At 54.5% G+C, this 25998-nt stretch overlaps 4 protein-coding genes across 5 annotated transcripts in view; 3 read left to right on the top strand and 1 right to left on the bottom strand.

The window, feature by feature from the left end:
- The window catches only part of UBE2L3 (ubiquitin conjugating enzyme E2 L3), a 42436-nt gene extending 34592 nt beyond the window's left edge, over positions 1 to 7844 (top strand). For both annotated transcript variants that reach the window (XM_045535132.1, XM_045535133.1), the window contains one exon: positions 5344 to 7844. In XM_045535132.1, the coding sequence (XP_045391088.1) occupies positions 5344 to 5498 (155 nt within the window). In that variant the 3' untranslated portion in view covers positions 5499 to 7844. The remainder of the gene's footprint in view (positions 1 to 5343) is intronic.
- A 2349-nt stretch (positions 7845 to 10193) lies between these two features.
- YDJC (YdjC chitooligosaccharide deacetylase homolog) lies at positions 10194 to 12098 on the bottom strand. The gene is made up of 5 exons (XM_045535130.1): positions 11887 to 12098; positions 11641 to 11800; positions 11352 to 11451; positions 11073 to 11250; positions 10194 to 10898 (listed from the first exon to the last, which is right to left on the bottom strand). The coding sequence occupies exons 1-5, from the start codon at positions 12048 to 12050 to the stop codon at positions 10529 to 10531; spliced, it is 972 nt and encodes a 323-aa protein (XP_045391086.1). The 5' UTR covers positions 12051 to 12098; the 3' UTR covers positions 10194 to 10528.
- A 2294-nt stretch (positions 12099 to 14392) lies between these two features.
- On the top strand, positions 14393 to 18632 carry CCDC116 (coiled-coil domain containing 116). Its single transcript, XM_045535129.1, has 5 exons — positions 14393 to 14464; positions 15183 to 15737; positions 15851 to 16486; positions 17657 to 17829; positions 18214 to 18632. Exons 1-5 carry the CDS (start codon positions 14393 to 14395, stop codon positions 18443 to 18445), a joined length of 1668 nt encoding a protein of 555 aa, XP_045391085.1. The 3' UTR covers positions 18446 to 18632.
- Positions 18633 to 22664: 4032 nt separating this feature from the next.
- On the top strand, positions 22665 to 24678 carry SDF2L1 (stromal cell derived factor 2 like 1). Its single transcript, XM_045535128.1, has 3 exons — positions 22665 to 22929; positions 23278 to 23474; positions 24275 to 24678. Exons 1-3 carry the CDS (start codon positions 22743 to 22745, stop codon positions 24554 to 24556), a joined length of 666 nt encoding a protein of 221 aa, XP_045391084.1. The 5' UTR covers positions 22665 to 22742; the 3' UTR covers positions 24557 to 24678.
- The last annotated feature ends 1320 nt before the right edge of the window (positions 24679 to 25998 follow it).

Here is a 25998-nt window from a genome sequence, read left to right as displayed (position 1 = left end):
GAACTCAGCAGAGGAATGTGCAGGACAAGAGAAATGGTTGCAGAAGCAGAACAGATGGGCAGGGAGACTGAGCCCCCTCGCTGGCTGCTCAGGCTACTTGGGCCTGCTTGTCTCGAATGGTAGCTCTCCTGGACATGCATGCCGCTGCTTCTCCTACTCTCCAGATTCCATATGTGTTGGGTGTCTGTTTTCTGACCCTATTTCTTTTTCTTTTTCTTTTTTTGAGACAGTGTCTTATTCTGTCAGCCTGAGTAGAGTACCATGGTGTCAGCCTAACTCACAGCAACCTCAAACTCCTGGGCTTAAGTGATCCTGCCTTAGCCTCCCAACTAGCTGAGACTATAGGCGCACACCATGATGCCCAGCTAATTTTTCTATTTTTAGTAGAGATGGGGTTTTGCTCTTGCTCAGGCTGGTCTTGAACTCCTGAACTCAAGGGAGCCTCCCACCTTGGCCTCCCAGAGTGCTAGGATTACAGGCGTGAGCCACCACGCCCGGCCCTTTTCTTTTTTTGTTTGTTTGTTTGTTTGAGACAGAGTCTCACTCTGTTGCCTAGGCTAGAGTGCCGTGGCGTCAGCCTAGCTCACAGCAACCTCAAACTCCTAGGCTCGGGCAATCCTCCTGCCTCAGCCTCCCAAGTACCTGGGACTACAGGCATGTACCACCATGCCTGGCTAATTTTTTTCTATATATATATGTTTTTAGCTGTCTGTATAATTTCTTTCTATTTTTAGTAGAGGCGGGTCTCGCTCTTGCTCAGGCTGGTCTCGAACTCCTGAGCTCAAACAATCCACCCGCCTCGAACTCCCAGAGTACTAGGATTACAGGCGTGAGCCACCGCGCCTGGCCGCGGCCCATTTCTTGACCACTGTTCAACCATCACCATCTTACAAAGCCTGCCTTTTTAAATGCCTTGCCATTCCTGTATTCATTCCCTAAACACAGGAAGTATAGATGCCACTTGTGGCACCCTCTTGCTTTACTCTCCCTCCAGCACTCTTCCTCTGTCCTCAGAGCATCTGTTCATGATTTTTGTCTCCTCTTGTCCTTAGAAACTTTAACATTCCTATTGATGACTCCTCGAAGAGCCAACCTGGAAATTCTTTGACTTCCTCAACTCACAAGTTCTAGCTCACTTTAGCTATCCATAGCCTTTCATTGGTCCTTAGACCAGCTACATTTCCAGTTTAGGGTCACTATCTTTAGAGAGTCCCAAAATAGTATTTTTATTAGTAGATACAGAGAATTAGCAATGTTAAGATTGTTAACAATAGAGTTAAAATGTACTTAAAATAAAAAATTAAGCATAACGTAAGAGACAATAAGTAATTTGAAAGATGCTCATATAACCCAGCAGTTTTACTTAGTGTTATATGGCCAAGAAGATGAAAACATATGAGTACACAAAAACTTGCACATGAATGTTCATAGCAGCATTATTCATAATAGGCAAATATTGGAAACAACCCAAATGTCCATGAGTTAGTGAATGGGTAAACAAAATGTGGTATGTCTATACAGTAAAATATCATTCAACTATAAAGAAGAATGAAGTACTGATTCATGCTACAACACACATGAGCCTTGAAAATATTATGCTCAATGAAAGAAACAGTCACAAAAGGCCACATACTGTGATTCCATTTATAGTTGAGCCTCGTTGTTCATACATTCTGTTTTTGCAAATTTGCCTACTCACTGAGATTTTTTGTAGCCCCAAAATCAAAACTCCTGGCACTTGTTCAGTCAATCACAGACATGTGCAGGCAGCAAAATATTCGAGTTCCCCTATGCACGTATCCCCAGCTGAGATCGGGAGGCTAAACAGTGCGATCTGATGCTCTGCCTTCTTGTTTCATCTCTTACACTGAAGCAAGTAGTCTCTAGTGCCACACAACCTGCATTTTTGTGCTTTTTCTTGGTGATTTTGTTTTTTAAAATGGCCCCAAACATAGTGCTGAAGTGCTGTCTGGTGCTCCTGAGCACAGCAAGGCTAAGATGCGCCTTCTGGAGAAGATAAGCTTCATTCAGGCATGAGCTGTAGTGCTGTTGGCCATCAGTTTAATGTCAGTGAATCAGTATTATACATGAAATAAGATGTCTGTAAACACATGTAAAACAAGGTTGTATGCCAGACCCATTTAGTCCTAGTTACTCAGAAGACTGAGGCAGAAGGATTGCTTGAGCGTAGGAGTTCAAATCCAGCCTGGATAACATAGCAAGACCCTTTCTCTTAAAAAAATAAATAAAAATTTAAAAACCTAAGTTATATATTAATCAGTTAACAAAAATGTGAGCAGAGGCTTATAGGAACCTAACCCTTTGTTTTCCCTAGGAACAATGATTGAATGTCTTTAATTCAGCGTGCCACAGCAAGCTTATAGAACATAACTACTGCACATAACAAGATTCAGCTATATATGGGATGATCAGAATAGGTGAATCCCTAGAAACAAAGGAGATTAGTGATTGTGAGGATTTGAGAGGATTGGGAGAATAGGAGATGACTGCTAATAGGAGTGGATTTTCTTTTAAAGAGTTTATTTTTTGGTATGTGAATTATATATTTTTTTAAAGGCAGTAAAAGAGGCATTAAAAATTGAGCAAAAATAGCATGAGAAAAGTCAAGAAATAAGGCAAAAGTATATCAAATAGAAAAGATAGTACCAGAGGAAAGACTGTAAAAGCAGTTTTGTTCAGCAGTGTTTAGTTCTAATAGATTTCTTAGCAACAAAACAAGGATTTAGTTTGGTAGTTGAATGAAGTTTGCCATATAAAATACAATCAGTAATAATGTCAGCATAATATTGAATCTATTTAGCAAACAATATAGCAACAAAATTATATGAAGAGGAAAATTGAATGTTTCAATCCCCCGTATATCATCATCTTATAACAAACCAAGGAGATACGATTTAGAAAGGACTCAAGCAATATAATTAACAGGATAAGATTAATTTATATTTTTTAGCACATTTCTTGGAAGGCTATAGCATATCTTCTGTGGCAAAAAAGGGTACCATTGACATTTTATTCTGGAAGAATGGAGTTCCCTGGATCTCCATAAAAAGGAGGGAAAAGTACAGTTATTGTTTATATCCTATATTGCAAAGAAACTGTCAGAACAAAAAGGAGGAAATTTTATAGGCTTTTTTCTCTTATGATAATACAAGAAGAGTAGAAGATGAGTATCTTTTAAAAAGCAGGGCTTAATAATTACCACCCTCTGCTTCACTTGAGTAGCCGTAAATATATATAATTATTAATAATTAGTTGATAAATAATTATAATTATTAAATAATAAATATGATAATTAACAAATGTTTTGTACTAATACATTCGATACCAACATGATCAGAGTGAGAAGTAGAGAGCCTGAGTATCCATGACAGAGGGTGAGCAGAAAAATCTTACACTCATGGGTGTCCCTTACACAGCACTCAGCCTGCCCTTAGCCCAGTGAGGTTCCCAAAATGCTAATGAGGTGGTAATTCTCCTGTTATAGAACCATCTCCAATCATGGGGAAACATGGGGCGGGGCACCAATTTGTGCTCTCAGGCAAGTATGGTTGTCTCCAAGCCTGATGTCAAGAACATCAAAGGCAAATGGAGTAGCCTGGCAGATGTGTGTGGTGTGGAGAACCTGGTGTGCACTGAAACACCGTGGCCACACCGTGGCCAATGAGCTGAGGGCAGGGTTTTAGAGAAGCTGTGGAAATGTCCTCTGGAAGAATGTGTTCCCGGTGTGGTCGCTCCCCTGCTTGGACAGGAGGGGAGGGAGTCTTGGGTGCCCGTTTTAATGTTTATTAACACCTGCCTTCTGTTTATGGCAAATGGTCCATTTGAGCCACTAACATTTCCTTTTAAAAATACTTTATTAAAAACTGAGGTGATTTAAAGAAATGTGAAATTAATAATTTAGGCTTTGTGTGGATAAGTGGCACACAGTGGAGTGCCAGTGGTTGAAGTTGGGGAAATAGGAGCAGAATAGTTTTGCCATCATTCCCGCTCAGTTGGGCAGGAATAAAATACAGAAGAGATGACTATGGAAATAAGGAGACGAACATGTGTCCAGGGCCCGCCGCCTCTAGAGGTGGCGTGTGTAGGGAGCAGGAGAGTCTGTCCTTGAGAGGGTGTGGAGATGGAAGCAGAGACCGCCCTGGCCTGCAGAGCCTCTCAGGCCCCTCGCCCTGCTTGCTGTTCACAGTGCACCCTCCTTGCCCAGCCGCCCGCCACCTCGCTGGGGCTGCACCGTCTGTCAGTCTCTGGATGGCTGGCCAGGAGTACTTTGTGCCGTGATCCTCACTCAGTGTGGTGCTGTCAACTAGTTGTGTCTTCGCACACAACTCAGCATCAGCATTTTAGTCCATTCCTTATAGTGCTGGTAAAAAGCATGGGCCCCCAGTAAAGGAATTTGTGGCATCAGCAATTCAGAGAGGAGAGGCGCCTTCCTGCTGGGAATGTGGCAGCGGCACGGAAGACAGGATTCTGCCGAAGACAGGATTCTGCCGGTGCTGGTCCTGCCAGGGATTGCGTGCATGTGAGAAAGAGTGTGAAGAGGTGGCAGGTGTGGGTGGCACCCTGCTTCTGATCCCCCACCATCCTTCCACCCCAGGGCTTGCCTTCCAGGACACCTGGAATTTACTGCACCTGGGGGGAACATTGTGGCACCCACCTGAGCCATCAGTGTGACTTCTGCCTGTGAGATTGATAGTCTTGTGCTGCTAGTGGTTGTCAGCCTCCCAGTGGCTGGACGGGGTGCTCCAGTGAAACCTTTCTCAAGGGTTCAGTCGCTTCTAAAGGTCTTCCAGGGTTTGATCATTATGCATTGACAGGTGTGGCCCCGTCACATGCCCCTTCTTTCTTGTGCCTCCTCAGTCACTTTGACTGAAACTGCCCTGAGCCAAGTGCACTGCTAGGTGCTGGGCCAGCGTGGGGACATGCCACCCAGTCCTGCCCCGGAGAACGTGATTGTGCACACGTGAGAGTGAGGTGGTGGTAGTGCTAGGCCTGCTGTCTTCAGAGCACACCAGAGGGCTGGGCCTGACTGGGGGCTGGGACATCCCTGGGTGTCAGGTCATGGAGGCGGGAGCATTACTCGGAACAATTATCTGCTGTGATATTGGCTGTTTGGTGACCATCAAGTTTTCCTAATTATAGAGCAAAGATGGGTTGAGATCTGGTGGTCAGAATTTTGGATAAATAGGAGGCTGCTTTATCTTAAAAGCACATTAGTTGTAAATCAATGGTAAAGGCAGAGTTTCATTCCTGGGACTAGCTGCCTCTTCCCGGGCCCTTTCTGAGAGTATTCTAACCCCCGATGCCTTGTCCTTCTCTTGGCAGTAATCCAGTCCCTCATAGCACTGGTGAACGACCCCCAGCCTGAGCACCCGCTCCGGGCTGACCTAGCTGAAGAATACTCTAAGGACCGTAAAAAATTCTGTAAGAATGCTGAAGAGTTTACAAAGAAATATGGGGAAAAGCGACCTGTGGACTAAAATCTGCCTCGATCGATTCCAGCAAGTGTGAGCAGAGACCCCGAGCAGTGCATTCAGACATCCCGCAAAGCAGGACTCTGTGGAAAATTGACACGTGCCACCGCCTGGCGTTCACTTGTGGCAGTTACTAACTTTCTACAGTTTTCTTAATCAAAAGTGGTTTAGGTAACCTGTAAAGAAAGGATTAAAAATTTAAGATGTTCTAGTTCTGCTTCCTTTGTTTTAAAAATCACTGCTTCAATCTACTTCAAAAGATTGGTGTTTCTTTTCTTGTCCAAATTTATCCAAAATTTTCAAGTTACATTTAGCCCATAAGGTTAAAAAAAAAAAAAAAAAGGTTGTGGTTCCCCTTCTTTTCTCTTCCCTTGCAACTCCCATGTTCTTGCATTCAGTTTATTTCTCATTTATTCACTTCCCCAGACCCCGGCCCCATCTCCTTCGCGAAGAAGAGACAGCTCCGGCATTTCTGGTGGCTTTTCTTCTCCCTTGTTGGACTTCCCAGAATGGGAGTTGGTTTAAATTCTCCTGACTCATTTATAACATCCTTTAAAAAATTTTAAAAACTAACAACTATACCTGCCCCCCCCCCCCCAAAAGAAAAGCCGTTTAAAGGGAGGCTTAGCTCTTGTATAAAAATCAGGCTAGTATTAACCACGGTAATGTTGATTAAATGGGCAAACCCCGACGTCAGCGTGCGTGACTGAACTGCGACTTGGCCGGCCTGCACAGGGAAACCCCGCAATAACAGGTCCATGGTGACCCCGAAGGGAGGGCCTGCCAGCCAGAGGACGCTGTGCATGCTGTGTGTGATGACATCTCTCACCAGAAAGGCTCCTGAGGCCAAAGGTTGGCACCCCTCCCTGCAGCCATTTTAGAAGATCTGCTGGTCCCTGCAGGCCAAGCTAAAGCCAGAACATCCATTTGAAATTCCAAGCTCATCTGTCACCAAGCTCCATCCGAATGTGCCACGGAGCTCGTGCTCCACCTCCTCAGTGCGGCAGCCCCACCACAGCCCTCCCGCGGCGCAGTTTGACCCTTTGCGGCATTGGCAGGACTCGGCTATTGAGCTGGCCCCAGTCTGGGGTCACTGGGGCCCCCACTGGCCCCTTCCTTTGGAGCAGCCGGCGGCCCAGCCAGGAACAAGATGGCCTTCCCTCTCCCTTGGGACTCACAGCCTTTGCAGAGTCAAGCTCCACTTGAAGCGCACTCAGTAATATCCTTTAAATGTGTTTTATATTGTTTTGACTGCCTTTTTTTGTAGAAATAAAAATTGACCTTAGAATTTATCATCAGATGAACTTGTAAGGATTTGAATGTTAATATCTTTTCAAGGCAAATGGGACTGCCCCTGAACGAGTAGAGAATACATGTCACTCTGACATCCTGAGGAAGCCAGTGTCACCAACCTGGAGTCTGTCACTGGCGGCTTTCCTTCTTGGCTCCTGGGGGACTAGATCCTGTGGAGAAGATGACTTAAACTTTGCTTTCTGTTTTAATTTTGGTTCTATAACTTGAGATCTTTCAGGGGCCTACATACGTATAAGACAGCTTGGTCTCACCTGTGCAGAAGTGGGAAGTGATGGGCGGGTTAGGCAGTGTGACACTGTTTGGTTGTCCAAGCGCGTGGCCCTGCGGTGTGTAAATGAACTCAGCTTCTCTAGTTCTAGGTACGCCAGGGGCAGGTTTCTGGAGACTCCTGTGTGCCCGGGATGGCAGGTGTGCCGGGCCAGCGTTTCCACATGTCTCTTCATTAACAGAAAGGTGGTGATGAATGTTATTTCACTCACACTCCGATTTGTAATAAAATGCCAAATTCTGTCAGAAGCTATACAAACAAGCTACCATTTGTTCTTGTTGCTTTTCTGAATCCAGAAATGTTGCCATTCTTGGAAACTGTCCCATTGCTTCGTACTTCTGCCAACGTAGCTCTGCCTGCCTGTCACCCTGTCACTGCGCTCTGCTCACCACGGGAGGATACCTGTGTGCCGGCAGCCTCTCAGGGACTCTCAGCCCTGGCAGCAGAGGCCTGGCTCTCGAGTCAGTGGGTGTCCCTCCCTCGGGCCCGGGCAGCTTGCTCCTTCCAGCCGTGCCCTCAGGGGAGGCTTTGAGCAGGCTGGTGGGCAGTCCTCGCTGCTCCCAAACCAAAAAGCTGGGTCCTCTGGAGGGAGAGCTGTGGAGCAGCCACCCAGCGCGGGCCCCAGCTCACTCAGGAATTCACACCCCCCTGGTTCCTTGACGTGCGGGGTCCTCCCCTCTGCCCTGCCCCCAACCCCAAGGCAGAGAATAGGCTTTCTAAGATGCTGCGGTCCGTTCTGCTGCCCTTAATAAAAATGCTCTCAGACACTGGTTTGGTCGTGTGGGTTTCTTCCTTACTGGGGGTGGACAGTGCCAGGGGCCTGTGTTCTTGGGGAGTAGGGATGGGGGCCGGGGCCTCTGATCTCACCATTCCCATCCTCTCTAAAAGAGGTGCACAGAGGTGTTCCTGACTCCTCGGAGGGAAGGGATAAGGTACAATCAACCAGGAAAAGCCGAGTCCAGATGATCAGGGCCTGCAGAAGCACTCGTGGGTATCTCTCGAGGGGATAGCGACTTCCATGCATGGGCATGTCACTTTCATCACCCCGTAGCCCCAACACAGCGATGTTATGCTCCGTGTTTAGCAGAGGTGCAAACTGGAGCCCTAAGAGGTCACAAAATTAATGAGGGGGTGCCCACGGCTGGGACTAGGCCATTTCCCTGGAAGGTGTCTGACAGCCGCTGCCACATGCAGGTGCCGTGACAAGCTGACTCAGCACAGGGCCCAGCCAGGCCCGGGACACTTTTTTGTGGTTGGGCCCAGCTGGAATTTGTTTCGTGCCTGGAATTTGACACCAGCTGGGCCTGCAGCTCATAGGAGGGAAGCTTCCTGGGGTGTCGTTTCACCAGGGAGCTGGGAGAACGCTGGGTGCTCTTTCACGTGTCTAGCACTTCTCTGTGCGTCTCAGGACAGCCCTGTGGGCACCCTTGTCTGTGCCTTCACACAGGAGCAAGCTGAGGCTCTGAGTGACGGCTGTGGGCACCTGGCCTGCGTTTTTACACAGTCTGACTCTACAGCCTGTTGCTCTACCACTCAGCACAGTCTTCCACAGAGTCCCTTTGAGCCCAGGCACAGCCACAGGTGCCCCCTCCCCAAAGCTAGAGACCTGTACGACCCTCTCAACTTCTGTCCTCTGGAGCCACCATTTCCTGGCCATCCTCACTCCACTATTAATTGTTCAGCTTGAAATAAACATCAACTTCAACACTCCTGTGCCTACTGCAGCCTGGCTTCTGTCCTCTCCTGCTGCCTGCGGCTCCTCTGGCCAAGGGCCCCAGGACTTCCTCACTGCCACATCCCTGCTCATCCCTCCTCCCCTCCCTGGGTAGCCATCCCACCTAGCATCTGTGCAGACCCCCAAGTCTCTCCTGCCCACCCACACCTCTCTCCTGAGCCTCGGAGCTGCACAGCCAGCTGCCTCCTCCTCAGAACACTTCCATAGCAGAACCCTCCTGAGGAGGCTGCCCTCCTACCAGCCCCAGCCAGCAGCTTGCAGGAGTGTGGCTAGACCTCAGTGGGCTGAAATAAGGCAAGGCAGGTCGAGGGAGGCACAAGTGAAAAGAAGCAGGAAAAGTTCTCTGGATGGAAGAATCAAGGTCAAGGGAAGGTTAAGTTGGAAGATGAGCATGGACCCAGAAAAGGTGGCTGAAGCCACAGATTGGGCATGGGTGGGTGAGGCAGGAAGGAGGAGTGAGATCCCACCCTTACCCCTTCAGAAAGCTGCGTGTCCCTCTGGCCTTCCTAGGCCAGGTGAGAGCTCTCTTGGCACCTGATTGCATGCTTGGTACAGGCCAGGGCCCCGTGCACATCAAATGAGTGAGTGGGTTCAAAGCCTTGCTCTGCCACTCCCACCTCTTTATCTGTAAAATGGGGACATTGGTGCCTGCTTCATAGTCACTTACATGAAATTAAATGAGACGAGAAGGACCACATGGTGTTCCATCTGCCTTTCCATCCTTCAGAGCTGAGCAGGACTCTGCTCCTGAGAACTCCCCACTGCCTTCCCCATCTGCTCCCTGCATCTCAGGAGCCTTTATCCACACCACACAGGGCCGGTCCACAGGGCACCCATGCATCACCGGGCCCAGTTAGGAGTTCCACGGAGCACTGCCCCTCCTGGGAAAATTTACATGTGCTCCCGTGAGCTTGCAGGACCTCCTCAAGCCTAGCCTCTAGAATGGCTGGCTCACTTACAACAGGTGACTTCCTTTTAAATCAAAATTGAGACTATAATGTGCCTCTCAAAAAGCAGCCCGGTGAGACAATCTTCTCCAACCCCTCCCCTACCCCCACAAAATAAATAAAGGTGCAGGTGTGGTGGCCTGTAATCCCAGCACTTCCGGAGGCTGAGACAAGAGGACTACTTGAGGCCAGTTTGAAGTTACACTGAGCTATGATTGAGCCACTGTACTCTAGACTGGGTGACACAGTGAGACCCTGTCTCTATAAAAAAAAAAAAAAAATAGAGAAAACCTAAGCATGAACAAAACTAGAATGTGGGCAATGTTTTGCTATCTTTTCTGGAATACTGACTTGGTTTGAGCCAAGAGGGAATTGTTCTGTGTCCATTCTTGTTTCTGTGATGGTTCCCTGGGCACACTTTATAAACCACCCAAGTCTGAAAGACACTTTATTTTATTAATATAGCAACCTCTTCCCCACTCCCCCTTAAACAATGAAGGTGTTTTACACTGCAACATGAAAGGGCACCAAATGCTCTGCAGGTCCTAGGCCCAGATGTCACAGGTTGGGCCCACCTGTAGCCAAGAGGGGCTGCTCAAGCTCTGGATGCCATTCTGAGGCCTGAGGACCTGGGCACAGAGGTGGCAGTGTCCCACCCAGGGTAGTTACAGACCTTGCTCAAGAGCCTGGTTCTGGGCTGTGCCAGTGCTTGCTTAATCCCGGCCCCCTTCCTCGACACTAAAGGGCATTAGTGCTTGGCTGTCTGTAAGGGTCAAGATGGGGAGGGCTCCAGGAAGGGTTCCAGAGTGGCCTCACAGGGGACCCCCTCCCCAGGCTTCTTGTAGTCCAGGTCGTCGAGGGCGCAGAGCTGCACACCTTCCTGAGCAAGCCGGGCCCGCAGCGTGGGTGCAGTGAGGACACGCAGCTCATGCAGCCGCTCCCAAGAGCAGGAGAATGCGTCGGGGCCTTCACCACAGCCCCCAGCCGGAGGCACACTGGGGTAGCCGGGGTGTGCCATCAGCTCTGCTGTCAGGGCATGGCCCGCTGGGATATTTTCCAGGGCCCGCGCCAGCGCCCCTGATACGCGATGGGCAGACATGTGCCGTCCGCAAGTGCTCATGCCCACGAAGGCGTCTGTCCACCTGTGGGTGCCGGACATCAGCGGCGGGGTTGGGCAGGTGCGGGGCTAGGTTGGGGGTGGGGCGCTTCCTGGTTGAGAAGCGGCAACAGACGGCCAGTAGTACGCCTGGCCAGACGCCCTGGCACCTGTGCGGGACAGGGGGTGGGGGCGGGGGGGGGGGGGCGAGGGGCCTCACCGCAGGCCGTGGCGGGAGAAGGGGCCCACGGCGGCCCGGGCGTCGCGCTCCACGGCGAAGGCGAAGGCGCGCGCCGGGGCCTCCAGCCACGCACAGCCGCCCACGCCGCGTTCCAGCGGCAGCCGTGTGAAGCGCACCCCGTAGGCCTGCAGCGCCTCGGCGAACACCTGGCACACGCCTGCGGGCGAGCGGGCTCAGGGAGGAGCATGTCCCCTCACCGGGGAGCATCAGCCTCCCCCAACCTCCACCCACCCCGCCTGGGCGCCCCAATCCGCGCACCTGGGAGAACGTGCACGTGCTGGTGCCCGTCCACGTGCGTGGGGGCCCTGCCCAGCAACTCCTGGAAGCAGTTTAGTTGGGCTTCTAGCTCCTCCCGCACCTGGAGGGAGAGGACGGTTGACACCTTGAGAGTCAAGGGCCGAGGAGGATCCCCTCCTTGAGCTTATGTGTGGGGACTGCTCCAGGGTTTGAATGAGGAAATCATTCAGTGCCAGCTCCTGCCCCTAAGCCTTCACGGGCAGAATTTGGGGGTCATAGCGAGGATCCTGTTGCAGCTACGCCTCCGCACCTGGGGCAAAGCCACGCCTCCGGCCGCCACCGCCTCCCGGAATCCCATCTTGCCGAGGAAGAAACCTTCGGGGCCGAGCAGCGTCGAGGCGCCGTGGCGGGCCGGGCCCACCGGGCGGCCCTCGGACAGATTGGCGTGGAGGCCCGTGGGGATGCTGTGCCTGCGGGCGGAGCACGGACGGGAGCACGGACGCCCGCGGGGCGGGGGCGCCCCCAGCCCGCCCGGACCCTGCGGGGCCGCCCTCACCTGCGGGCCAGCTCCGCCGCGCTCTGGGCGGCCGCGCCGTTGACCAGCAGGGACACGCTGGTCACGGTCCCGGCCAGGAAGGCCTCCACGATGCCCTCATCGCGCCGCGGGCAGTAACCAAAATCGTCCGCGGTGACCACCAGGCGCACGCGAGGCCGGGCCATAGCATCCAGGCCCGCGGGTCGCGACCTGCAGGGAGGGGGTCGCGCAGCTCAGGCCCCGCCCCGGACGCTGCCCGAGGCCCCGCCCCGACGCACACGCCCCGCTGCGGCTGCGCCGCGCTGCGCCTTTATCCTCGCCACCTAGCGGTGCGGCGTGGTCCTACACCGCTTATAACGAAGCGGAACTTTCCTCTGCAAGAGTGGTATTTAGTATGAAAAAGACCAAAAAAAAACAAAAAACAAAAAAAAACCCGGATACTTGTGTCCTTCCAGCAAATAAACATACCCAATTCCTCCCCAACACAAATGTTTTTTGTGTTGTTTTGAGAAGATAAAGATGATCACATCAATATTATCTTATTCTTATAGTTTCTTTTTTTATAGCAGTGCCTGTGAACTTTTTCATATCATTAGCTATTTTTATTCTTTTCCAAATTGCTTTTTGGTCTTTTGCCAATTTTTTCTAAGGGGAGGCTTTTTCCTGATTTGTTGATTTTTTTTTTCCTTGAGCTCTAGACAATAAGAAAATGAAAGAGAACATATATACCAATGGCTTCATTTGAGAAAATATTAGCCCCTTTTCCATTTTGAGCTGTGTGCCAGGCTACAACTTTTACATTCATAGCTTCACTTTTTTCTTTTTGGTCCACTATTTGTATACCCATGACTATACATATGGTCAACATGTTGACAGCTAGAATTTTCATTGTCATGTGGCTGTCTTGATTTTCCCTATGGCAAGTGTGATATTTTTGTCCAGCCTACGAGATTGGTAATGTCATATCTGTTTTACAGATAAGGAAACTGGGGCTGAGAGAGAGGAAGTGTGGTCCTGCCAGGAGTAGCAGAGCTGGGACTGAACCTTAAGCTCTGGGCCTGCACCCAGGCCTGCTGTAGTTTTCTGGACCTTGGCTGCCCCCTAGTTTAGGGGCAGAGAGGGCAGAGCAGAGCTTGGGAATAACAAATACCTCATGGGGCATTTAAGGATTGGAGGCCTCATAGAGTCCTTCAACCATGCTCTTGGCAGAAGGACTGCCATGTTCAATCACCGTGATTGTTGAATTGCCAGACCTCAACCATTCTCCACTGGGAAGCTGATCTTGGAAAGGCTAGAGGCCTCGAGGGTCTGCAGATTGGAAGGAGGAAACTGACATTTGTTGAGCACCTACTGGATGCCAGCCATTGGCAGTACTGGAGATTAAGAGCGACTGCCTCAGTTCCTGCCCCAAAGAAGCGACATCTGCTAGACGACTAAGTAACAACATGATGTGGCAGAGTCTGGGATGGAGTCTACTATGAATTCTCTTGAGGGTGGGAGGATTTCTGGGAAGGTTTCTCCAAGGAGGTGATAACATGGTAGGATGTTGTGTTGCCTGATGAATTTATTGGACGGAGGGGAATAGTGGGGAGAGGAGGTAAGTTACCTGTTGGGATACCGGCTGTGTTGTATGAAGATTTTAATCTCCATACTCCCACGTGGAAGGACACTCAAACCCATTTACAGATGAGGAGACAAGCTCGGAGAGGCTGAGTCACACCGGCAGGAAACAGCAGAGCTAGGAATTGAAGCTAGGTCTGTGACTTGGGAGGTTGCCCACAGGGAGGCTGCCAGGGGCAAGAGGTCTCATCCACTCCTGGAAAGGAGGAATCAGCGACCGGGAGGAACCGAGGAAGGTGCTTGCGTTTCTGGTAGAGGCCGTGCCTTTGGGCAGGTGCGGGTCACCCACTGCCTAGCCGCCGCCTCCGGCTGCTCGGGTCTCCAGCCCCAGCTCCCCGCGAATGTGGGTGGGGCAGAGCCCATTGGCGTGGGGGAGGAGCCAATGCTTGCCCCGCCCCCAGCCATTGTGTCGGAGAAGCGAATGGGCGAGCAGTCCGGAGCGAACCAACGACGACGCAGTATGCAAATGAGCAAGAGCGCCGCTCGCCGGCCGTTGGAGCGCACTGTGCCACCGCCGTCGCGCGGGCGCACACGGCCGGGCCGGCGCTGGTGAGCTGGGAGGCGGCCCGGGCACCCTGGCTCTGGGAGGAGGGAGGGTCGGACACACCCAGACCCAGACACGGTCGGAGAAGGCATGCGGGCGTCCTCAGCGACCCCAGCCCGACGCCTCTGGAATCGGACCGCAGTTGCCTGGGGGGCTCCCCGCAGGGCAAGGGCCCGATGCATAAAGGACGGGGGGTGAGCGGAGCGAGGGACCCACGGGCCCCGGGACCGCTGACACACATGGACCCATGGAGGCCTGGACAGACCCTCACGCCGTCTCCCCACCCTGCGCAGAGAGGGGTCTGCGGCTGTGCTGTGGAATTGAAGAAAGAGGAGGTGGGCCGCGGGCCGGGACCCCGGCACGATGGGCAGCTGCCGCCACCACTCGGGATACTTGGCCGACGACGAGACTGGCCACTCTACGTATGTGGCACGGGTAAGTGTGCCCAGCAGGGCTCTGACCCTGAAACCCCCAACGTGTTCCCCACCAATCCTGGCACCCCAGACCACAGCCTCCTTTTTTCATTTCCCAGTGACCTCTTCGCTGGGCCTCTCAGTGAGGTCATCATTGCCTTGACCTTTCCTATGACCCCCTGCTGGGCCCTGAGCACTCTCAGTTTCATTCCCTGTGTCCCCCTGACTTCCAGCGACCTGGGAGGTGCTTAGGCAGCCTGGGAACCCAGAGTGGGAGCATGGAGCCGGCTAAGGGCCTACAGCTCAAGTCAGAGAAGCAGCCATGGGTAGTGCAGGGCTCAGGACCTCAGGTGTTCTCTCCAGCCCAGCAGTGGAGACAGGGCTGGCCTGCTGCATGGACAGATGAGGAACTGGAGAGAGACTCAGAGGGCCTTCATGCTTGCCAATTCATGCCATGTGTGAGGGCAGAAACAGGCTTTCAGACTCCGTGGCCATGGTGTCAGGGGAGCTTCAGGGTGACCCTAAATGATCCCCACTTTCAGATGAGGAAATTAGACCTCAGGAGGCGCCATTGTGCACACTGCCACACAGCCTGAAGGTGGCAAACCCAGGGCTGCCCGACTCCAAAATGCACCTCCTTCTACTGTTCACACCCAGCTCCTAGTGGCACCCTAGGAGTACCCCAGGGGCCCCTCTACCTGCAGGACATCCCTGTCCACTGTGATTGCCTGTCTGCTCAGTTGCAGCCACCCAAGAAGCCACTGTTCCCGGAAATGGGGCCAACCTCCAAGCTGGGCCGTGAGCCACACCCACCATCCATGTATGGCAGCTCAGCACTTCGGTGCCGCCGCCAAAACAGGACAGGCCCTCAGCCCTTTGGCACCTTCCTGGATTTCCTGACCGAGGGCCAGGTGCTGGAAAGCCTGCAGACGGTGGTGGAGGAGGCGACTGAGCGCATGACTGCTGTGAAGACAGAGGCCGGGGTGCCGCTGGTGCAGGTACAGGACCCAGTGGAGATGCCAAGTGACAGGCGGCGGGCACGTGCCCGGCCCAGCCTCAGAACTGTGCACCGGCACCGTGCTCGGCCCAGCCTGTGCACGGGACGCCCCAACAACTACCCGTCCTGCTCTAGTTCCATGTCCGACTCCCATGGCAGCCTCACAGCTGGCCAGCTGGGCTCCCACAGCTGGGACAGTGACCTGGGAGCTCGTGGCTTAGGCTCACTGCCACCTGTGACAGACGAGCTCCTGCTAGAGAAGAACCTCAAGCGGCTGCTACGGCTGGAGAACAAAGGGGTGAGATCTGGGGCCAAGGCTTGGGCTGGGTGGGATGGACTCCCATCCAGGGCCAGGGTCAGGCCTGGCTTGGTTGCTCCTGGACACTTCTCAGAGTGGCCCTCTCTTTGCAGAAAGGCCCGAGTCAGTCCTGCTCCCAAGACTCCCTGCTGTGGGACTCGCTGGGCAGCCAGACCAGCAGCCAGTGGACCCAGGAGCAGCCCCTGTCCTGGTTCTCAGGGCTGCTGGACTCAAGGTCAGGCACACCGGAAGCGTCAGAGCTGGGGCCTAAAGAGCGCGAGCTGATCTTCCTCAAGCCAGAGTTCAACAAGGACATCAAGTCGCTACTGAACCAGCCGGCATCCTTCAACCTGCCTGGCTACTCTTCACTCCGGCAGCCCCATCGCACCCTGGACTTCCTGGCCAAGCATCACCTCTTCCCCGCCCTGCAGGGCGTGGTCAGCCAGGCTGTGGACAAGCTCAGTGGCGCCCGCCGCCGCGACGGCTGCCCTCTCTTCCCTGCCAACTTCAAGTCCACTGTAGAGCTGCCAGTTAACTTTGACCTGCTGTTGCCAGGCTCCAAGTTCACCACAACCGCAACCGCAAGAGCAACCGCAACTGCAACCACAACCACGACCGACACGGAGGAGCCCTGTGACTTCCTCCCCACCACAGACTCCAGCTCCAGGATGTTTTGCGGAAAAATCAATGGACAACAGGCCTCCCCTTCCACGTCTAATGCCCAGATCGCCACCAAATTCAGGCTCAAGGTGACACCCGCAGAAAAGCCCAATGTCCACAGCCCCTCCCTTCATCCCAGGCAGGAGGCACCTGACTCAGATCCCAAGTTAAAGGAACCACCTGTGTCCCTGAGCTCCAGCCAGAGGGCCAGGCCCTGGCGGGGCCTGCACCTCACCTTGCCCGCCCCTGGGGTTGTGGTGGAAGTGGCCTCCAGCCAGGGCCACCTCACGGGCCCAGTGGCACCTCGGCGTGCCTCCACCTGCCTCCCGTCGTGCTCCCACCTCCTCCCCACGCTCTCCCCACTCACCTCCTTCATAAGAAGCTTCTCCTCATCCTCCAACTCGTCATGTCCAAATGTGACCACCTCGAGAGTGGGGCTGGGTGTCGTTGGTATGAGTTCACAGAAAGGCTCCTTCACCCGCCACTCCTAGCAGCCACTGTGCCCAGCAAGTACCCAAGGCCCAGATCTCCTTCCCTGCACTGTGGAAACCTCTTGGTCAGGAGACAAGCTAATGAGGGACCAGGAATCCTGGCTGAGCTACTACCAGGTGTTGTCAAAGATGAATAAAGGCTATTTTTTATCCTGGGTATTTTTTTAACATTTGTATGTGAATCTTGGAGGCTCTCCCACATGGGGAGGGTCCTGTCCCTCGTGGACAGCAGCCTTAGCCCAGCGTGGGGCTCCACATCCTAGGCCCAGCTCCCTCTGGTCCAGCTGCCTAGGGCAGGACTCTCCAGTCTCTTTACCCTGCCTGGGAAGCTGCCCAGGGAGGATACTTAGAAGATGCAGGTGGCCTCACCCTGGTGGGTTTCTGGCAGTCCCCCATCCCTCCCCTCCCCCAGCAAGGCCCAGGAATGTGTCCCTCTGAGCACAGGCCTGGGCAGGAGCCTACAGGAGCCCAGGCAGTCAAGGCTCAGGTTTCGCTGGCCCGGTGACTGGGTCGCCCACCTTGCCCCTGGCCTAACAGGTGCAGTAGGTGTGATGAGGTGAGCATGAGGGTTGGCTGTTGAGTGTGACAGCATAGCACATGTGGCAAGACTGTGTCAGTGTGACAAGCTGGCAACCGTGTTTGTGACCCCAGGGCTGGCTGGGCTGCCAAGGAGGGTGCCACAGGTGTGAGGGGCATCACAGGGAGGGAGGAGGGATAGAGCCAATGAGCTGTGACATGTGTCCCTTTCCCTCCCTGGCTGCCACGCAGAACCCCGACAGCAAGTTCTCGAAGAAGCAGCCGCTGCCCTCCATCCCGTCCAAGCCCAGCACGTCCCACTTCAGCAACCCCTGGTACGAGGAACTCCTCAACTTCCTGACCCAGCAGGCGGTCTCCCTGCTCATCTGCAAGTACAAGTTCGAGAACAACCTCAGTAAGCAGCTGGGCTTCGGCTCCTTCCTCCTCACTGAGATGCTCATGGACCTTCTCCTGGGCTTCAAGCAGGTGAAGGGCTCTCACATCCACCTGTCCTCAGAGATCAACTGGGCCTGCCTGCGGCGCAAGCTGGAGAAGGCCAAGAGGGCCTGGCAGGCCTCCCAGCGCAGCACCGAGTCCCCCTCCACGCTGCCCCCCTCCACACAGCCCCTCTCCATGAACCTCCTCTCCACGCAGGCCCCCTCCACGCAGGCCCCCTCCACGCAGGCCTCTGACACTGACCAGGGCCAGCTCCAGGCCACAGAGTCCTGCCACATGCTCTTCACTGACTTGCCAGCCGGCCAGCTGCTCAGCTCTCAGAAGCCAGTGACAGCTGAGGACCAGATACTCAGGAGCCTGGTGGAGCCCAAGCTCTCGGTGTCCTCTGGCACTGGTGTGGGCTCCAGTCCCACCAAGTCCAAGGAAATACTGACCAGTGAAGACAGCGAGTACAGTGACAGGGTTGAGGTCGAGGACGAGGCCTCAGTCTCCAAGGATGAAAGTGGGTCCCAGAACCTCCCTCAGCCTGGTGCGGAGGCCTTGGTCAGCCACTCTGTGGACGTGGGCCACAGTGACCCCCCATGAGGTCCCTGGAAGTGACACTGAGCACTTGATCCCCTGCTCCCCCTCCTGCTCCGTCATAGAGTTATTGCCCACTCAGCAGCCCCTGCCCTGCACAGGGGTCAGCAGTGGCTGAACGCCCACAGCGAGCTTTGCTGAGACCCTCAGGGAAGCCAGTGTATGAAATAGAAATAAAGCCTGTGTTGACAGAGCGCGGTTTTCATGTCCTGAGAGTTCAGCCTCCGTTTCTGTGCTCCTGCACACCTGCCCTTGGGTAGCACCTTCAGCGGGGCCAGCGGGGCCGCAGCCAGCCTTCCTGACAGCTGCCAGTGCTCTGCCTCGGGGCTGCTCCTCTTGAAAGACCAGCCACCTTGCCACGTGCTGCCCACTTTGCTTTGTGGCTTTTCCCAACTCCAGTCTGCAGCTTCCTGGCTCTTCAAGCCTCTGAAGAGGCTCCTCATAACCCCTCATGGCCCCTGATCCTGCTTCTGGGGAGCTCTTTCTCTGCCTGGGGTGGCTCCTTTCTCCCTTCAACACGCCACATCTTCACCCGACGCAGGAGCTGTGTGTCTACCCTCTCCTGGGGCGCTCCCAGCCACCTGTCTTCCTCTTTTGCATTCCCAGCTCCAACTCGTGAGAATCGGGAGTCTCCATGCCAGGCCACATGGTGGCTGCTGCTTGGTCAGGCTGTGGATTGGCTGCCCAGGGCTGGCCCCGTGACTGACTTCCTGGCAGCAGCTCTGGGCAGGGCAGCTCTCTCTAGAAGTGTCTGTGGACACAGCTTGTGCTGTCATTGGCAGGTCTCCAATGGTCTCCAGGGGCTTGTGGCCGTCCTGTGCCAAGAGCACAGCACACCCCTTCCCTCTGTCTTCCGAGGACAGCCAGTCTTGTCACGCTAGGCACCTTCATCAAGAGAGAGCAGCTCAGCCTCTCCCTCTGCCCCTCTGCCTCTGTGGCCGGGTCTCAGTGGAGGACAAGAGAACACGTGAAGGTGCTCCAACTCTGCCTTCCTGGTGCAAACTCCCTTGCGGAGAGTCGGTTGGTCTCTCTCAATCCTTGGATGCTACCCTGGTGCACAGAGGCCAGGCCTGCTCATGCAAGCTTGACTATAAGTACCTGACAGGTGTGGCCGTGACCAGAGGCCCATGTGTGAGGACACAGCAACTATAGCCTCTGGAGCCAGACACACACCTGCGATTCAAGGAGGAGGAGCATTTGCTCATCTGCCATTCAGAGGGACCAGGATCCTAAGGTGGGCACATGAGGGACCTATTTTTCCAAAGAGCTCTTGTGACAAAGATCTTTTAGGGCACACACTTGACTTGATTCCTGTTCCCTGAGGCCACCCATCACTGCCACCACCACAGTGTGAGGCCATAACAGCTCCATTTTTGTACCTTATTGTCATACCACTTGGCCATAGTTGATTGGCCCTATTGGCACATCCCTATTCCAAGCTAGGCCAGTCAGGCTCTTTCCCAGGAGCCTGCAGTCGGCATGGACTGAGAGATGCTGGTGGGTGCACTGATTGCAGAAGACACACATGGATGGTGCGGAGCAGCCATTGTCCACCCCTGTTGAGAGAAGCAAGATATCCTGTCGGTAGAATGGAGTGACGAGGAGAGCCCTCAGGTTCCAAGAGACAGCACTCGCCATGATTCCCAACAGTTTCCCAGGTCCTGCTGCCAAGTCATCAAGAGAAACAAGAACATACTCCCACCCAGCCTCAGAGGCACACAGCCCTGTGGTGGGAACAGCCCCTTTGGAAACCACTGGTATTGTGCTAGAAACAGGGTCCTTAGCTGCTGTTTCAGGCATATTGCTGTGTACAAACCACTCCAAGACCTAAGTGTCTTCAAACAATGATTATTTTTCATAACACAGGGTTGACAGGCTCCGCTGGGCATGTGACTGCTTTCAGCTGGGAGCTGGGCTGTGGCTGGAATATTTCAGATGGCCTTTCACCCTCCAGGGTCCCTCTCCCTATGCCCTCGCACCATGCAGTGGTCTGGCCTGCATGCCATTACTGCATGGTGCCGCCACTGGCCTCCTAGGGGGAGGAAGCGGGACCCTCCTGAGTTCCTATGACTGGTACTCAGAAGTCCCCAAAAGCACTTACTTCTTCAGTGTTCTAGTGGTCAAAGTGAATCACAAGACCTGCTCAGATTCAAGGGGAGAGGAAGTAGATTCCAGCTCTTTTGCTTACAGGGATGGGAGGCATGGTTAGCGGCCGTGTTTGGAGGCTACTACCCCTCTTCCTCCTCTCCACAGCTGTCTGCACCTTGAGCAGTCCTTGCACCCAAGTTGAGCTGACCAGACTCTCCCTTGAGAATCTGAACCTGAAGATTCTGGTTGGAGATGCCATAATCTGCCCACAGGGTGACCCGGAGAAGGTGGCCTGCAGAGAGACGCAGGAACAGTTATGAGAGGTTACCAAATCCCACGAGAGTCAAGAAAGAGCCACATTGGCTACCCCCACCCTGGTTCCAGGGGCTCAGCCTACGTAGAATCTTGCCTGACAGGGAGATTGCCTGCCTTGTCCTCACCATCTTCTGGTCCAAAGTGCAACTGCCAAACTGTTGGGGGCTTTTACCATGCGACTGGCATGATCTGACTTATGCTTTTGCCATTTCCCTGTGTGGAGAATGCCTTGGAGAAGCCAGTGCAGTGGAAGCAGGAGGCCTGTCAGGAGGAGGCAGTGGTAGATATCTGGAGGGGAGATGGAGGGGCATGAATCAGGGTGGTGACAAGGGACTCAGGAGGGATGCCTCGAAATCCATTTTGGAGTCAGAGCCATCAAAACCTGTTGAATTAGATGTGGTAAAGTGGAATCAAAGAAGAATCCCAAGTTTTGGGCCTGAGCAACTGGTGAATGGAGGTGCCATTTACTGCGACTCGGAGGCCTGGAGAAGGAGCAGTTCGAGGGTAGAGACCACGAGTTCTGCTTTGGACATGTTAAGTTTGAGACACCTGCTGACATGTCCAAGAGACATCTCCATTGCCTCTCTGATTGTACTCTGACTCCTCCACCCTGGACTGGAGGCCTCTCAAGTGCAGAGACTGCCAAATCCAGGGCACACCTTCAACCATTTAGACACCCTAAGTGCTGAAAAGATCAAAGTGCCTTATCCCATATGTAATTCAAAACAAAAACAATATAAACACGAAAAACCCCAAATAACATGTTGCTGTAATTAAGATGGCTTAACTCTGGATTTTCTGAATGCAAAATTCTGGATGATTTAATTAAATATAAACTTTTCTTCCTGCTTTGCTAGTGCTTCAAGTACATGCTTAGTCAGCCTCTTGGATAATATAGCCCAGAGCTAGTTCCTCTGTAATACGCCCCCAGCAGGGGACCTGGAGTGAAGTCACTGTAAGAATGTTCCATGAATTAATAAGTGAACAGTGGTGTAAGTTTTCCTCCCTTGAAGACTGAGATGACAACACTCTGAGCTTCGTCAAACTGCTCATGGCCAGGAGGCCTGGGACACACAGTCACTCAGGCTTGGTTCCCACGGCCCCTTGGCCTCCCTGCGCTGTGGTCTCCTAAGATAGCTTTGGAGCCATCTGGTGAGAACCTGCGAGGATCGGACATCACAGCTCCTTGTTGCCCCCTGCTGCCGGATGACCCAGTGACCATGAAATTCAGCCATGGCAGGAGTCAAATGTCTGAGTACCAAAGGAATTCAGAAACCCAAGGACTTGGGACTGAGGTGACTCAGTGTCAGAGAGGGGGCTATGAACAAATGACTGGGTGATTAATTAATCCTGGGGTCCAGGGACTGAAGGAACAGGCGATTCGGTAACTCTAGGATCCGTCGACTTTGTGACCACAAACTCTAGTGATCCAGCAACCTCGAGACCCTGCAGCTGCGGGCCCAGGGTTCAGGGGGAAGGACTCATAATTGAGGGCCCAGGGGTCCATCCAGGATCAAGAAACTTCGTGAACAGGTTCCCGCTGGGCCCCTGGGCCGGCGTCCAGAAGCGCAGCGGCCGCGGAGAGCGGCGTCCTCACCGGCAGGTGCTGCTTTGAGCGCGGCAGGGCTCCGCGCCGCGGCCGCCCTCCCTCGATCCCCATTGGCGAGTCCTGTAAAGCGTGGGTCAATCAGAACCCCTCTTGCGTCCCCAGTCCCCGCCCACCCGCCGCTTCCGAAAGCCGGGGGCGGGTCCCCACCACGCCGACCCAATGGCGGTGCAGGCGGTGCGCCGCGCGGGCCGACGATTGGCTGCCGCGAGCCGGCGCTGTCAGAGCCTGATTGGCTCGCCGGGGGGACGGAAGCTGCCCGGGGGCCCGAGCGGCTGGAGCCGGTCCGGGGCGATGTGGAGCGCGGGCCGCGGCGGGGCTGCCCGGCCGGCGCTGCTGGGGCTGGTGCTGGCGCTCTTGGTGCCGGGCGGTGGCGCCGCCAAGACCGGCGCAGGGCTGGTGACCTGCGGGTCGGTGCTGAAGCTGCTCAACACGCAGCACAGGGTGCGGCTGCACTCTCACGACATCAAATACGGATCCGGTGCGCGGGACGGGACCGCGAGATCAGCTGGGGCCCGGCTCGGGCTGGGAGTTCGGAGGCGGGTGGTCGTGGGGGCGGGGTGTGGGCCGTCTGGGAGCCGGGCGGCGGGGGATCTGGAGTCGCAGGGGACCGAAGGAACAGGACCGGGGCTTTGAGGGTGTCGTCTGGGTATCGAGGGCGAGGAGAATCTTCGGGAAACTGTGGGCCAGAGGACTTAGGGGGTCAACCGGGGGCCAGGGCTGGGGGCTGAGCGTGAGCCGTTGGGATCCCAGGCTTGGAGTCGTGGGGGAAATTTCATGGTGTCTGGAGAGAGTTACGCGATTGACCGAGGTGGGTGTCACTCCGCAGGTAGTGGCCAGCAGTCGGTGACCGGCGTGGAGGCGTCGGACGACGCCAATAGCTACTGGCGGATCCGCGGCGGCTCAGAGGGCGGGTGCCCGCGTGGGCTCCCGGTGCGCTGCGGGCAGGCGGTGCGGCTCACACACGTGCTCACCGGGAAGAACCTGCACACGCACCACTTTCCGTCCCCGCTGTCCAACAACCAGGTGAGCCCCACTAGGGCCCCAGGAAAGGCCCTGGCAGTGTGTGTGAGGGGCCAGGGACAAGAGCCTTGGGTTCCAATCTGCGCCTCAGCTGCTCCTGTGAAATGGAAATTTCCATTCGGAAATGTTTACCGAGCGCCCCCTCTGGGGACACAGGTTACGCTGCCGGGGTCCTGCCCCCCCCCCCCCCCCCAGGAGGGAGGCATACGGGAAGAGAGATCCGTGGGGATAGCTCCTCTTCTGGGGTCAAGGAGGGCCCTGGAGGGGGACCCACACAGTCTTGAGAATGGGGAACAGGAACTCCGCAGCGGAGGAGGAACTCGGGCTGGGCCTAGAAGGGGGAGTCGGAGTCCTCCAGGCCACAGAGGGGACAAGAGGGGCTTTCCAGGCCTGTGGAAGAGTTGTGCCAAGGCAAAGAGGTCATTGGAACTTGGGTTGAAATGGGACCGAGCGGGGTTTTGGGAGTCGGTGGAAGAAAAAGTTTGAGATGGATAGAGATCTTGACTGTCAGCCTGAGAGGTTGAACTTCTGGCTGAAGGTGGTCTGAGGGATTGGGACTGGGAGAACGATGAAGAACAGGGCTTGGCTCTGGGGGCCGGTGGTCACTGCACAGACAGCTGGAACAAGGTCTGCTTGTGTCTGAAGAACCTGTGTTGGGGAGTGGGCGCCGCGTGTGGGAGGGTTGTGGCCTTGAATTTTGCAGCTGGGGGAGCTGAGGCTCAGGGAAGGGCAGGGAAGCACCAGAGGCCCAGTGCCCCACTGCCACAGTGGTGACCACTGTCCCTCCATCCCCTGCACCATAGGAGGTGAGCGCCTTTGGAGAAGACGGTGAGGGTGACGACCTGGACCTGTGGACCGTGCGCTGCTCCGGGAAGCACTGGGATCGCGAGGCTGCGGTGCGCTTCCAGCACGTGGGCACCTCCGTGTTCCTGTCGGTGACGGGTGAACAGTATGGGAGCCCCATCCGTGGGCAGCATGAGGTGCATGGCATGTCCAGCGCCAACACACACAATACGTGGAAGGCCATGGAAGGCATCTTCATCAAGCCCAGTGTGGAGCCCTCTGCAGGTCACGATGAACTCTAAATACCTGGATGGATAGACAGAGGGTGGCAAAAGGGGGGCGTCTGCAGGGCCACTCTTGGTGAAGATTTTGGGTTTGTAGGGGTCCTCAAGTGCCTTTGTAATTAAAGAATGTTGGTTTGCAATTGTTTCGCTGTGAGCCTGGGGGTGACCAGTAGGTTCCAGCCATCCCAGGCCTCTGTCTTCAGCCCAGCCTGACTGCGGAACCTGCCCTCACCTTTCCCATGCTCTTCCGTGGACTCCAATACGGCCCCAGGCAAGCACAGCCCCCGTGCACCCAGAGGTGGTCTATGGCAAATGATCCCAGTTCCCCAGCCCCTGAGCTTCATGAACCTTCCTGTTAAGGGCCAGGGCTGGGGCCCCAGGCAGGTTGAGCCAGAGTCCCACTCCCTGCCAGCTGGGATGGGGTGTAAGCTCTCCAGTCTCCTCATCCCTTGATGGGAGGACCCCACTGTCCTGTTAGCTGTGTGACAGTCTTGACACCTGATTTTTGTTTTTTTGTGAGACAGAATCTTGCTCTGTTGCCTGGGCTAGAGTGCCGTGGTGTCATAATAGCTCACAGCAACCTCAAACTCCTGGGTTCAAGTGATCCTCCTGCCTCAGCCTCCCAAGTAGCTGGGTTCACAGGCATACACCACCACACCCGGCTAATTTTTTCTATTTTTAGTAGAGACAGGGTCTTGCTCTTGCTCAGGCTGTTCTCAAACTCCTGAGCTCAAGCTATCCTTCTGCCTTGGCCTCCCGGAGTGCTAGGATTACAGGTGTGAGCCCCCAGGCCCGGCCTTGAAACCTGTTTTGGACTAAGGGCCAGGCAAAGACCCTGCCCATTGGCTGGAAATTAGCATCACGGGTTTCCTCACTCTTGGTGCAAGTGGCATCCAGCCTGCCTAGGCATGTGGCATCTCAGACCTCCAACACGAGCTTCCAAGGTCCCAAAGAGATCACAGAATTTTAAAATATATCGCAAGGGAAGGCAATCACAGAAAAACTGTTACCTGCAGAGCTCTGAGAATGTTTCCTGGAAGAGGAGGTCCAGTGTGGGGCAGGCAGAATGTTGCAACTTAAACGCAGGAGCAGAATGGGATGGGCCCTAATAAAGGAAATAACGGTTAGCTTTGCTGGTGCGTGGGTGGCCTCTAGAGGTGACGGCAGTGATTACAGGCTTCTGGACTTGCTCAATCAGCCGAGGTAGGGCTGCCTAGGACAGAGGAGCTTAAGGGAGCTCCTAGGGATAACAGTGCTTCTCCCCTAAAGGAGAGCAAACAGCCCAAGGAGAGGCTGTGGGTGGCAACTGGCCCGAAGGGGCTTGGAATAGTGTGGCCATTTGCGAATTCAGTTGACATTAAAGGTCTGGGGGGAGTGGGGGAGAGAAAAGCTCTAGCCAATTGTGAGTTCCGAGGGGATGGGGTTCGCGTGTAGGCCCTGGGTCCATTGCTCCCCTTCCC

This window comes from Lemur catta, chromosome 21, assembly GCF_020740605.2.
Source record: "Lemur catta isolate mLemCat1 chromosome 21, mLemCat1.pri, whole genome shotgun sequence".
NCBI classification, from domain to species: Eukaryota; Metazoa; Chordata; class Mammalia; order Primates; family Lemuridae; genus Lemur; species Lemur catta.
Note: the sequence above shows the minus strand (reverse complement) of the source record. Positions and strands in the feature narration are given on the sequence as shown.